Source organism: Danio rerio, chromosome 15 (assembly GCF_052040795.2).
Source record: "Danio rerio strain M-AB ecotype USA chromosome 15, GRCz13ab, whole genome shotgun sequence".
NCBI lineage: Eukaryota > Metazoa > Chordata > Actinopteri > Cypriniformes > Danionidae > Danio > Danio rerio.
The window spans coordinates 8595001-8609183 of record NC_141035.1 but is presented as its reverse complement, the minus strand read 5'-3'; the positions used below and the strand labels follow the sequence as shown (position 1 = coordinate 8609183).

General features: G+C 38.3%; 1 protein-coding gene across 3 annotated transcripts in view; it reads left to right on the top strand.

Moving 5' to 3' along the window:
• gbe1b (glucan (1,4-alpha-), branching enzyme 1b) overlaps positions 1 to 14183 on the top strand; it is a 251310-nt gene that overhangs the window by 43180 nt on the left and 193947 nt on the right. For all 3 annotated transcript variants that reach the window (XR_015509028.1, XM_087283697.1, XM_087283698.1), the window contains exon 3: positions 7096 to 7211. Coding sequence is in view for 2 of the 3 variants with exons in the window: in XM_087283697.1 (XP_087139823.1) it covers positions 7096 to 7211 (116 nt within the window). In the remaining variant the exon portion in view is untranslated. The remainder of the gene's footprint in view (positions 1 to 7095; positions 7212 to 14183) is intronic.

The window sequence follows — 14183 nt, the reverse complement described above, 5'->3', positions numbered from 1 at the left end:
AATGTAACTACCCCCATCATTCCTTCCTCAAGCAAATGTGTAAATATTAGATCTATTCAGCAATAACGTTAATTGCATTGACATATTTATCTGATGTTTTTCCAGCTTGTATTAGCCACACACCATATATATTTTAACTGCTTTGAATGTATACTTTTTTTTTTTACCCATTTTTCCATGTTAAAATATTATGGTGGGTCTTGAGATTGAATTACTTGCCTAGGTGGGTCCTGGAATAAAGTTTGGGAATCCCTGAATTAGACTATCTTGCCTAGTTAATCTAATTAACCTGGTTAAGCCTTTAAATTGCAGATTAAACTGAATGCTAGTCTCTTGCTGAATAACAAGCAAAATATGAACTGGGGGCAGCATGGTGGCTCAGTGGTTAGCACTGTCATCTCACAGCAAAAAAGGTCACTGGTTCAATTCCTGGCTGGGTCAGTTGGTATTTCAGTGTGGAGTTTGCATGTTCTCCCCATGTTCACGTAAGTTTCCTCTGGGTGCTCCGGTTACCCTCACAGTCCAAAGACATGCGCTATAGGGGAATTGGATTAACTAAACTGACCATGAAGGCTGAGTTTTCCATTACTGGGTTGCAGCTGGAAAGGTATCCACTGCATAAAACATATGCTGGAATAGTTAGCGGAATATTCCGCTGTTGCGGCCCCTGATAAATAAGGGACTAAGCTGAAGGAAAATGAATGAATATTATGTAATGTCTTCGTGGCAACGAATAATATTATAATAATAAACATAATTATTAGAAATAAGTTATTAAAACAATTATGTTTCTGGCAACAATCTTAGCAAGAATTCAGAGCAAACATGGAGACAATGATTCCGGTAATACATTATGACATATTAGCAGCTGTATATTTTACAATTTAAAATGTGATTGGAAATGGTAGTGTTAACATGGCAAAATTGAATCGCCATAATGTTACAGACGGTCAAATAGGAAATTCAAAGCTTGTGATTATTTGCCTGTCCTAACATGACACAAAATAAACCCAACACTATTAGGTAACTCGCATGATGCTAGAATAATGCATTCATCATATAGTACAGCGCATGGACCCCCTTTTGCTTTTAGAACTGCCTTGATCCTTCATGGCATAGATTCAACAAGGTACTGGTAATGTTCTTCAGAGATTTTGGTCCATAAGGCGTCATGCAGTTGTTGCAGATTTGTCTGCTGCACATCCATGATGCGAGTCTCCCGTTCCACCAGATCCCAAAGGTGCTCTATTGGATTGAGATCTGCTGACTGTGGAGGCCATTTGAGTACAGTGAACTCATTGTCATGTTCAAGAAACCAGTCTGAGATGATTGGCGCTTTAAGACATAGCGCGTTATCTTGCTCGAAGTAGAGAAGAGAAGATGGGTAGACTGTGATCATAAAGGGATGGCCATGGTCAGAAGCAATACTCTGGTAAGCTGTGGGATTCTCAATTGGTACTAATGGTCCCAAAGTGTGCCAAGAAAATATCCCCCACACCATAACACCACCACCACCAGCCTGAACTGTTGATACAAGGCAGGATGGATCCAAGCTTTCATGGTGTTGATACCAAATTCTGACCCTACCATCTGAATGTCGCAGCAGTAATGGAGACTCATCAGACCTGGCAATATTTTTCCAGTCTTCTATTGTCCAATTTTGGTGAGCTTGTGTGAATTGTAGCCTCAGTTTCCTGTTATCAGTTGACAGGAGTGGCACCCTGTGTGGTCTTCTGCTGCTGTAGCCCATCCACATCAAGGTTGGATGTGTCGTGTGTTCAAAGATACCTTGTATACCTTGGTTGTAGCGAGTGACTAGTTGAGTTACTGTTGTCTTTCCATCAGCTGGAACCAGTCTGGCCATTCTCCTCTGGCATCAAGGCATTTGCCCCCACAGAACTGCCACTTACTGGATATTTTCTCTTTTTGGGACCATTCTCTGTGAACCCTAGAGATTGTTGTGCATGAAAATCTCAGTAGATCAGCAGTTCCTGAAATACTCAGACCAGCCTGTATGGCACCAACAACCATGCCACATTCAAAGTCACTTAAATCACCTTTTTTCCATTCTGATGCTCTATTTCAACTACAGCAGGCTGCCCTGACCATGCCTAGTTGCTGCTATGTGATTCGAAATTTGCGTTAACCAGCAGTTGAACAAGTGTACTTAATAAAGTTGCCAGTGAGTGTAGAGTACTATGAAAAAGTCATAGTACGCTGAAAGTCATATCTCGGGTGTTTTACCAAAGTTTTAATGACCTTCCATATCATGTTCCATTTAGTATCTTTATTAAAATGGAAACCTGCAATTTTAGGCAATATTTACAGTATACTCAAAAAAGAAAAGAACAAAATATCTTCTTTTGGCCAAAGTCAGGATTTAGTGTGTGAGCTCTTGGCACTAAACACACTCTTGAACTCTTGACTGATCTGTGAAAAGCTGAAAGAAGCCTGGTTTACTTCAGAGTTCTTTTTTAGATTTTAGGCTCCTTTATCTTTTCTGTCCAAGTAATCCGAAGCCTCTCTGATATTCAGGTGGAGGTCAGTTCATGACTGGCAGTGTTTTAACAACTTCATCATTTTGTTTCTCTCTGTCTCCATATAGGATTTCCATTCAGCTGGAGACAGTGAGAAAGTTATATGTGATCATTATGCCTTGGCTTAATCAACAAATCATATTGTGCTCTAAGACTTTTGCACAGAACTGTAAATCGCTAGCAATAAATAAATATAAACCGTATAAAATGTCTGTGATTTAAACTGTAAGAGAAATCTGGAACCTAATTATTACTTATTAATAAACATTATTTTAGTTATGTTTGAGCAACAAAGCTAGACTGTGAAGATGTTAGTACGTCAAAACACTGTCTGACTAAATAAACCAAATGCGTTTCTTTACAGAAATGTGTTTTACATTCCTACCATATTTTTAAAGGTAAAACTCCAGCAGCTGCTATTTTTTTAAATTGTAAACATTATTATGTTATTTTTTTGTTTGTATATACTGTGCACATTTATGAAACACAAAAGCACTCTTTTAAAAAAAATTAAAAATTCCTGGTGTTAAAATAGGATACAAATTCCTCCCAATTTGAGGCCCACAACAACTTGACATAGGAGTGTGGTTTCCCCGCCCACCAAATTGATTGACAGTAGCATATTAACATGTTTCCATAGTAACGCGTTTAATCATATCAACAAGACAGGTCGGGCAAAAAGCAACTGGGATTAAAAGATGTCAGCTTTCTGTGATCATCTGCACCTTAAGAATGAGTTTTACAAGATTAAAAACATGTTTAAAACTGTGCACGTTTGTAATGAATTACAGCAATTTTATTGTCTTTATCACCACATCTGCATGTCAGTACAATTATAAAAGAAGATGCTTCAATCCCAGTTTGTGAATGTTAAATCAGGTTTATTTTGTACATTAACATAACATATCCATCTAGAAGTAGGTATTCATGTGTATCCTGTCACATTTGCCAAACAAAAGTTTAACTGTGCGTGTGTGTATTGGTGTGTGTGTATTGGTGTGTGTGTATTGGTGTGTGTGTATCCGTGTGTGTGTGTGTGTGTTTGTTTGTTTGTTTGTTTGTTTGTGTGTGTGTGTGTGTGTGTGTGTGCACGCACGTGAACTTTGTAACGACATTGTGTGTGAATCATTGAATTGTGTGTGAAGCATTGAATTAACTTCACAACAAATACATCAAATAATCATTGGGAAAGTTCTTAATGTAGAATTTCTCACAAACATTACATGAGATCTGCTTCCGTCATGTCTGTCACTGTGCTGTTTATCTGTCACAGCCGATGGGGAATTTACTTCAGACATATTTTTGAACTTTCAAAAACCACATTTTCACTGCGGTGAAAACTTTGCTGTATGCTGGACAAAGTGACCTTTTAGTAACTTCTACACAATTACAGGCTATATTACAAAGATAGGCCATATTACAAAGATATTGTATTTTTAGTGTAATGGGTTTATACAATGTGAAGACAAGACATTCAGTGCTAAATTCGAAATTTAAAATAGAAGCTTCCAATGTAAAAAAAAAAAAAAAAAAAAAAATTATTTGGTACAAAATTTAATTTTGATCATAAATTGAATGGCTTTATTCATACATCTTAAGTCAATTTACTTCAATTTTTTCAATGAGGGGTAGGGTTAGGGGTGAGGTTTGTGGACACACTTCCATTTAAAAATTATACATTTGTATGTATGAATAAAATTGTCAAATTTGTACTATTTAGCCATTTTTCATTACAAAATATTTACGTTTCCTAGTGAGTGGGCTGTCTTTATAAGAACAGTCAGAATGACTACTGTGACTAAACTAAGGGGCTGATCACATTTAAACGCGCTTATTGCGATGTGATGCGCATGTTTTGAATGATTTTCCAATGCCCGTGAGCGTTTTGTGTTGTGCTTGTGCACCCTGCACTCCTCGTGTTTTAACTGTCTGCTGCACCTCTAGTTTTTGTTGTTGTGCGCTGCGGGTTAGCAGTTGGAAAAGTAAACTATGAACAGAAAAAGCATGTTACAACTGTTGCGTCTTTTTCATTCTCCAATCAAACAAAAGCAGAGGTGGGGCTTCTGTTGAGGTGATTTAAGTTTTTGTATTAAGACCACTACAGAGACGGAGGAGAGACTAGTGGTCGCTGAGAGACTAGCAACACTCGCACACAATAAGCAGCTGATTCAGGTGTTGCCTAGTGACATAAAAAGTGCGCCACACTTTTTTTTTTCTTATTAACAAATAATTGTTGTGCTTTTTGAACGTAAAAGTGCATCTGGTGTGATCAGCCCCTAATGTGCTTTTACTATGCTGCTGGCAAGAGAGTCAAAGCTTCTGACTGCCGACGAGAGCATCAAAATTCATTACACTGATCTTTTATTTAAAGGGCCCGTTGCAACGTATCAACAAATCACTTACATTCTCGCATAAAGACAAATTTTTTGAAGAAGCAATACTGGTTTTGTATTGTTGTTATTAGGGATGTAACGGTATCAAAATTTCACGGTACTATAATACCTCGGTATGAATGTCACGGTATGGTATTTATTGAAAAATTTACAGGAAAAACAAAACTAATGAAAAGACTCGAAAAAAGTGGCAAAAGTGTTTATTTACCTTAGCACTGAACATATCAATGACATACAAATTAGCCATCTATCTGTAAGTTTCGAAACAGGAACTTTATTTTAATAAAACTTTTAATAACAAAAAAACTATTAAACCATATAAAAAAAAATTAAGTTTTAATTTAGTATTGCTGAAAACTCATCACATTCAACATTTAAACACTCAATCACTTAGATAGAGATGGGTTTTTCAAGGAAAATTATCATATAACTATAATCTGGTAAAAGCTGGGATCTCTGGGCATGTCCCCTGCAACAGAAAAAAACCCTCTCATTTGGGACTGAGGTTTCTGGGACAGAGAGATATGATTTAGCCAAGATTGACAGCAGTGGGTAACGTTGTGCATTGTCTTTCCACCACTTGAGAGGACAAGCCATGAGTGAGATAGAGGTCTCTTTGCATTACAAGTCAATATCTGCATCAATCTAACAAGTGTGCTGTGTTCTGCATTCCCCATGACTGTTTTTAGTCGTATTCCCCGACTTATATTTCACCACAGTCTGGCAGTGCCTGCATACTGTTTTTTTCTTTGTCTGTCACCTTTTCTTCTTTTTCGGATCTTTTTAGAAAGAAACCGAAATGCTTCCACACATCCGATTTAAAACCCGCTTTAGGTTCGATCATTTCCAGCTCTTTTTCTTCCCTGCTACTAGCAGCACACTCCATTTCCGCATTACTGGATCTGTACTGACAACAGACCGCAAAGGATGATGGCCACGCCTAGGCTGATGGGAATTGTAGTTCCCACTACCTCCCGTTCGCTTCATTCGCCTAAGCAAACTTTTCTCAGAAATATAGTTTTATTGAGTCATGCGCCTACGGTAATATTGAAAAAAATTACTATTGCGGTATGACGGTATTTACAATATTGTTACATCCCTAGTCGTTATAGTTAGCATGCAATTCCCACTTTTTTTCTCATATATAACTTTTTCTCACATTAGTAACTTGTAAGGAACTTTTTATGTATTTATCTTCTTGTAAGCAAAATAAAGCAACAATTAATAGTTGGAAATCCAGCTACCGCTATGATTAATCGTTTGGGAACAACTGTGGTCAGAATCAAAGTGCACAGGATTGTGGTCTAATGAGGAATTCTCTCAAGTGATGGACTTCTACTTTCTGATTGGGTGCCGCTGAACCGTGTCATAGCTCATTACAATGGACTTTACTTGATTTCAACTCTTCTCGATGCTCACGCCACTGAAAACATGCCGTACTGCTTCTTGGCGTTGACGCTAATTGATAATGAATGGCTTAAGGCTACTTTGAAGCTGTCATTAGCAGCGGTGTGAACACACAATAATAGATAAAAGCTGCATCTAAGATTGCCTACTAGAGTTTGTACTACATTTGAATTTACCAGATGACCATTAGAAGTTATATGTACATTAGAGGTTATATATACTGTGAATGTGAGTATATGAATAGAACTCGGACATACTACATCTGCCATTAGTCATTATCACGTGACCTAGCCACATCAGTTTCATCGCCTCACTCTCATTCATAAATTATCTCACATTGCATCATAAGATAGCATAGTGTCCATCGTATGCGCACTTTAGAATCCTGCTGGAAGTAGTAGATCACCTTTAATTGGTAGGACAGTAGAGAGTATGGACAGGAAATCACAGGGAGTGGAGGGAGAGAAAGGATTGGCATAGAACCTCGAGGCAGGAATCAAACTCAGGTGGCTATGAACACCAGAGTGCCATGTGTCAACGCACTTACCACTACACTATTGACGCTGTTGCATACTGTTTTTAACATGCTATATAGAATGGACGTGTGCAATTTTGGACACAGCTATAGATTTGTGTTAGTTGCAGGGTTACTGGGAGTTACTCATTCAGGCAAATCATCATGAGATGCAGGAAAAAGGTGGATATTGAACATGGAAAGTTTTCTGACTGTATGCATTTATGTCTGTTTCTTTTAATAGATGGCTGGGATAAGTTTTCCCATCCCTACGCTAAAAAGGAGTTTGGGAAATGGGAGCTTCACATTCCTCCAAAAGAGGACAAGACACCTGCCGTCACTCATAACTCCAAGCTGAAGGTGAGCAGACGCATTAACTGGTTTGTTTACTTCATTAGCCTGAATGAGGCACTGAGGTATTATGAAGGCTTTATGTGCTGTCAGGGTGGCTTTAATATTCAACCCGTTTTATGGATGGCGTATCAATGTTAAAGATACAGGAACAGCTGTGACTTTCAAGCCGCTTGATGCTCTTTGACGGCATATGTTTTTAATAAAGCTGTTCCAATTTGGAGATTCACACCCATGAGGTTTATGATGCTGAGCTTTAATTTTAAATAAATTGAAGCGCAGTCCTGTGGGAACAGATTGACTCTTTACTCTACTTACAGATTGTAGATTCAATTAAAGTCAACAAGCTGAATGGATTTTTATTTATTTTAATGCACGTTCACAATATATTGAACAAATAATTCATGCATGCTATTCAAAGTTTAAGAATTTTTCCATCAAATGCACAGTGAACAAATATAGGTTCTTTGTGTGTTTGTGTAATAGCTATAACTTTCATAGAAGGTTTTTTTTAGTTCTACTAACAACATCAACAAAAACAACACATACATGCATCTAAGATTGCTTTCACACTTGTGAATCGATTCAGTTGTTCCCAAACAGAGATTACAAATGTTACATTGTTGCTCTTTGCTCTTGGAGCGGTTTTCTTTCACACTGCAATGGTCTAATCGGACCAAAAGAGCTAAAACAAGTCACGTGTGAGTAAACGCTCCTCACATTGGTCAGAGTGTCAGGGTTTATTTTGCAGAGTCCCGCTCAGCTCTCAGGAGAGGTGGTGGTTGGGTGGTGTTTGACAAGGTGCGCGTGACGTGTCTGAAGAGTGAGGAGAGATGCGGTGGGGAGGGGTGAGAAGGATGCACGACGTAACCTATTTAAGGACCATTAGGGAGACGCGAGATTACCGGGAGATTATCACTCGTTTGCGGGCATCCGAGACTTGCAAAACTTCCCGCCCTACTCCTAATTCTCTCTTCATATAGCCGTATGCCTGTTGCATATCCATAAAACACTGTGAAATAACCGCGCTCGGATCGTATCGCTTTCTCACTGCAATCGATCCGCTCCAGAGTTCGTTTCAATCGAGCCGAGACCACCTCATTCAAGCGATCTCGGAGCAATTGATTTGGTGCGGATCCGAGTGCGATTGGTGGTTTCACATATGCCGAACAAAAGTGCGTAGAAATCTTTTTGTATATACAACTGTACATACTGTACAATAACTGGCAGTTATTTTTAGTGTTTGAAATAATTAAATGAAAATAAAACCTGAATGCTACATATTGATATGTATTTCACGTATGCATGTATAATTAAGGTATTCATTCATTCAATAGCTTATTCATTTATTAAATACCAAAATGTCATTTTACAGCCTAAACTAAACTTTTCTTATAAAAATGTATCTATAAACTGGTCAGATCTTGTCATTTTCCCCCATTCTAATGTTCTATTTATCCATACATCTGTCCTTTTATAAGTTAATTAGTTGTTAGTTAAACATTTTATTTATTATTTATTTATTATTAGAGTTGTTTCTAATGTTTCAGCGTCCAAAAAAAAAAAATCTTTGTCTGTCTTTCTTTGTTTCGTTAAGCGTCCTCTGCTCTTGCTGTCCATTATGTTTGTGTGGCATGCTGGCAGAGGTTTGATTGATGGCAGGTAGGAGCCACTCAGTGGGCACAGGCTGCTTTTCTGCTTGCTTTGTTCTTGCTGTCTTGTTGGGTCAGGTTCGGGATGATAAGAACCAGATGCAGAGGCTGGCCTTGACCCAGTTCAGACCCCAGACTGGACTCACATGAGCTGGGTTCAACTGGATTATGTTCTTGCTTTCAGGTGCTCCATCCAGACCATATTTTTCTTCCTGATTCATGCCACTATCATAGTGAAGAGAGCTTGTGTTGATTCATATGATGATGTGTGCACCTGTTGACTTGAGTAAAGGCATCTGTGGTCTTGGCTGAGAAAGCTGTCTATTTTGTGTGAACTTGAAGATAATGGATTCTTAGTTTATGGTGTGCTCTGTATGTGGCTGACCAGTCGGTACAGACTAATCTGAGTTAAAATTACCTGTCTTTCAGAAACAGGCTTGACTTACCCTGCTTTCTCAAGTTTGACAAACCTGCCGTTTTGAAACGGAAAACCTAGAGTTTCTCTCATTTCAGGGTTAAAACACTCTGAGTTTTCATTTAACCTCCTTTCTGAAACAGGCCCCAGATCTCATGTTTGTATGTTATGAACTGTTGTGCTCAACAAGTAGTGTTATTAATGATAATGCAGTCACTTACTGCCTTGACCATAAGGCAAAGTAGCACCAACTTGCAAAGAATTCTAGGTTTATGCTAGTTTTGTTGAAGAAAATCAGCAAAAATGTCATCGAATAATAACAATAGGACGCTGATGCCAGAAACCTGTATTGTTGGCTAAGTGCATTACTGACTAGTTTTTAAAGTAATTAATAAGAGTGCCTGATAGCAGTACCTTGGTCCCACATTTTAAAGGAGTGCTACCCTGTACTAAAACGGCCAAGTGGTGCTCGCTGCAGAGCCATTTGAGGAGAGCTGAGCTCCAGCGAGGGGGAGCTTAAGCTTGAGCTCCACCTTTTTTGCACTTCTTCTACGAGTGATGTCACTGGGGGTAGGGTTAGGGGTGGGGTTGGTGTACGCATTAAAACAGCTTACAGGAGGAGGAGCGACAGCTCATGCTCCCCCTCACTGGAGCTCAGCTCTCCTCAAAAGGCTCTGCAGCGAGCACCCTCTCAAAACGGCAGCTCTATTGACGCCTTCCTACCAATAGACAACAATAGTTTAGGCAACATCTAATATAGCTATCTATACTGTCATCTGACCAATCACATATGAGTTGAGTCAATCAGTCCAATCAGAACAAATTAGAGCTATCTGACCAGTCAGAGCAGAGTCGAGTTGGAGCAGAGTACCTGTATGGGAACAAAATGTATTAACGTAACGTAACAATACAAGCTCTTTTTTGAATAAAAGTATCTATTTCTTTAAAAAAGAAAGAAAAAAAAAACATACTAATCCTAAACAGTGAATAAAAAGCCCTTTAAATATTTTCATTATAATTGAAACACAATTATATCCTTTAATAAAAATCCTTTCAAAAATCCCAGTTTAATAGTTGTCAAGGAACATTCCCAACTAGTAAATATTCTCAGTAAAGTCTCGCCTGGCCTTAAGTTTGACTCTCCAGCAAAGCATCAGACATTAAATGAACTGCGTCTGAGTTTTGTCATCATCCATTTATCCTCCACCTCACCCTGCTTTCATTGCCACCGTGTGTCTGCTATTTTCTGCTATTTTCTCTCCATCAGTCGCTCTGGCTCAGCATCTGTCCATTCTCCCACTCATCTCTTAGTAATTATATAAACTGGCAGACCCGTGGCGTGGTGCTTTGGCGCTCGGGCAGGTCCTCGGGTGAGCAGGCGCTAATGATGGAGCCCCACCGGGACGCTGCTTTGCAGGTCAGCCGCAGGTGCCAATGCTTCTGTCATTACCTCTTGCTGGCAGCTTATGGAGGATACCATCAAATCATCCATTTGCTTTTTTGGCCCTGGAAAGGGGGAGTGAGGATGGAGAGCTCCCCGGGGCGCATTCACTTGCTGAGAGACGCTCTGGTTATCGATCGCACTCGCCGACTGACAGCGGTGTGACGAAGGACGACACTGCACTGTAGACTCACACATACACACGCTGCACTGTAGACTCGCACACAAAGCACTTGTTTGAAAAGCGGGATGGAAACCAAGAGCCTCGGGTTGGGTTTTAAGTTGTTCTTGGTTTCTGGATGTGTGGCTTGGAGCAAAAATTAGATTGACAAGTTTGTTTACTTGGAGTTCTTGGGCTGGACTTTGAATGATTTGGGAGTAATTTGCTGTATTGTAACTTTAATATGAACAGCATTTTACTGTTGGATATGTATGCAATACTGCATGTTACTGTATTTTAAAGTTGCATTGTGAAAATATATTAGGTACATTAACACAATACTGTAAATACATATTTAGCAAGATACATTGTGCTGTAAATGTAAATACAGTATATTTGCTGTAACTCATTACTGTTTATTTGCTGTAACTTGTTACTCATACACTAAGTTACTTGTGAACTGCAAACGACTGTAGATTCTACAAAAAAAATAATAAATAACAGTGTAGTGATGGATAATCATGAGCCATCTAAATGTTCATTCATTCATTTCATAAGTAAATGCTTCCATAACTAGTTTCTTTTGCTCATGGTTGCAGATTAAAAAACTATAAATAAGTTTAAATAAATGCTTTTATAATGAAAAAAGACCAAGCAGCATCCTCCAACTCTAAATTGTAAAGCCAATGCGCAAGTATTAGACATTGCAATTCATTGACTAGCCACTGGGGGGCTGGCTCTAAAAACAATCCAATTCTCATAGACTGCCATGTTAAAATGCTCAGCTTTATAGCTAAAGAAAAGGTGTTTACAGCTTGGGACAAATACTAATTTGGTGTATATAGGTAATATTACTCTTTATGATAACTGTGAGGGGGGGGGGGGGGGGTGAATTATTTAAAACGCATACCTTCAATTTAAATTAAGCCCTAAAATTCTGCATAATTAAGTGTTGCCACTTGAGTAACAGGTGTCTGCTGCTCAGCTAATTCCAAGGAGGGGAGGTTTTAAAGGGTGGTTACTTTGTGTTGGGAGTGAGGCGTCTGAATAGCACAGCTGAGAACTAGGGTTGGGTTTGGACACAAACAAGGTGCATGGGCTTTTTGGATATACATATATGTTTTGTGTGTCTTTACACAGTCAATTGCCTTTTTGGCAGTATTTCTTACTCTTATCAGATAATATGGCATGCTCTGCACTTAATTGTGCTCACAACCTATTCAAGTCTGGCCTTCGTTTTCCCAGTGAGTGATATTCTTATATAATTGCATCTGTAAATGCATTTGTTTTATTTAAGATACAATCTTATGCTTTCAGCATGATAGATCCTCTATCTTATTTTACAGTTGGGAGCAGGTTCTTCTCTTGGAATGCTATGTTCTTTGTTCTTTGCTTTTCATGCAAAGTGCCTACAGTTGTGGCATATATATTCTTCCAAAATTGTTCAGGCTTGCTTAGATGAGCCTTAGCATACCTCAAACGATTCTTCTTGTTTGCAGAATGCAGAAAATGCTCCTTCTGCATCACCTTCCGTTGAGCTGCTCTTTGTGAAGAGCTGAATGTACAATGACATAATTAGCAGCAAGATGTTCTGGTGCTCTTTGGAGGTTGTCTTAATTCTGTCTGTGACAATTCTTTGCCTTTGCCTTTCTTTTTTTTTTTTTTTCTATTTTCTTACTATATTTCTGACCGTGGAGATACAGAGAGTTTAAACCTTTGTGTTAGCTTTTTGCACCCTTCTCCTAATTCATGTTGGTGAATTATTTTAGTTTTTAGTCATTAGGACATTCTTTTAAAGTTCCCATGTTGCTACTTACAGGTTCACAATGAGGAGAAGCACAACTAGCCATCAGCTATCTTAAATAGCTTTGTTTCATAATTGGTTTCACCTGTGTTAGGATTGTTAAAGTTCACTGATTCATTCAAATAAATTGTGTTGTAATCAATCAGCAATAAGTAACTACAGGTTTTGAAATCCACATAAACGAGTGGGTGCCCAAACTTTTGCATAGCCTTTTTTTCAGTTTAATTAAGTTTTACGCATAGTTAATACATTACATATTACTGTCTAAAAAACATAACACTATCTACCTTCCACTTGAAACCGAATGACATTTCACTGTCATCTTTTCTTATAAAGCAAGGGCACATAATTATGCAGCCATAGAGGGGTGATCAAATTTTTCAAAGAGGGGTAATCAAATTTTGATCAAAAGTGATAAAAAACTGTATTTTATTAAATATAAATTTATTCACAACGTGAATGCGCTCCACAATCTGACAGATTGGTTAGCTGTTAGCAATAGAACAGACATCTGAAAAGTTGGCATACAGAGTTATGTCTGGATTTCATCAATAATCTTGCATTTAATAACACAGACCTAATATACATTACAATAATGTATACAATATACATATACCTTCAGTATACACTAGCTGAGAAAAAAAAAGTCGCCTATCCAAGTTTTGGGAACAACAAATAGTAACTTAACCTCTAGTTGATAATTTGGTATCAGAAGTGGCTTAAATTAAAGGCAGATGCCTCTAGATTACACTTATTTTACCAAAATAAAACATATTCATGTCTTGATTTTTAATGATTTAATTAGGACAGTAAGGTCTGATTTCGCTTAGACAAAAGTCTTGTCACTTAACAGAAATAATGTACAGTACAGGATATAAAGTCATGGTGCAGTGGAAAAAGAATAAATATATTGTGTATGACTCCCATGAGCTTGGAGGACTGCATCCATACATCTCTGCAATGACTCAAACAACTTATAATTAAAGTCATCTGGAATGGCAAAGGAAGCGCTCTTGCAGGACTCCCAGACTTCATCAAGATTCTTTGGATTCATCTTCAGTGCCTCCTCCTTTATCTTACCCCTGACATGCTCAATAATGTTCATGTCTGGTGACTGGGCTGGTCAACCTTGGAGCACCTTGATTTTCTTTGCTTTCAGGAACTTTGATTTGGAGGCTGAAGTATGGGAATGAGCGCTATCCTGCTGAAGAATTTGCCCTCTCCTGTGGTTTGTTATGTAATGGGCAGCACAAGTGTTTTGATACTGCAGGCTGTTGATGTTGTCTTCCACTCTGGACATCTCTCGCAAGCCCCCATATGGAACCCCAAACGGTGGTCTTTCCTTCACCAAACTTAACTGATTTCTGTTATAATCTTGGGGACATGCGAGCCCGCATAAATCTGCAGTATTTATAATATTTATAAATAATTTGCATTTTACACCTGTAGAAAAAAAAAAAAAAAACATCTTTAGAAAAAAATATTGTGAGAGACTTATGAAGTTCTGGG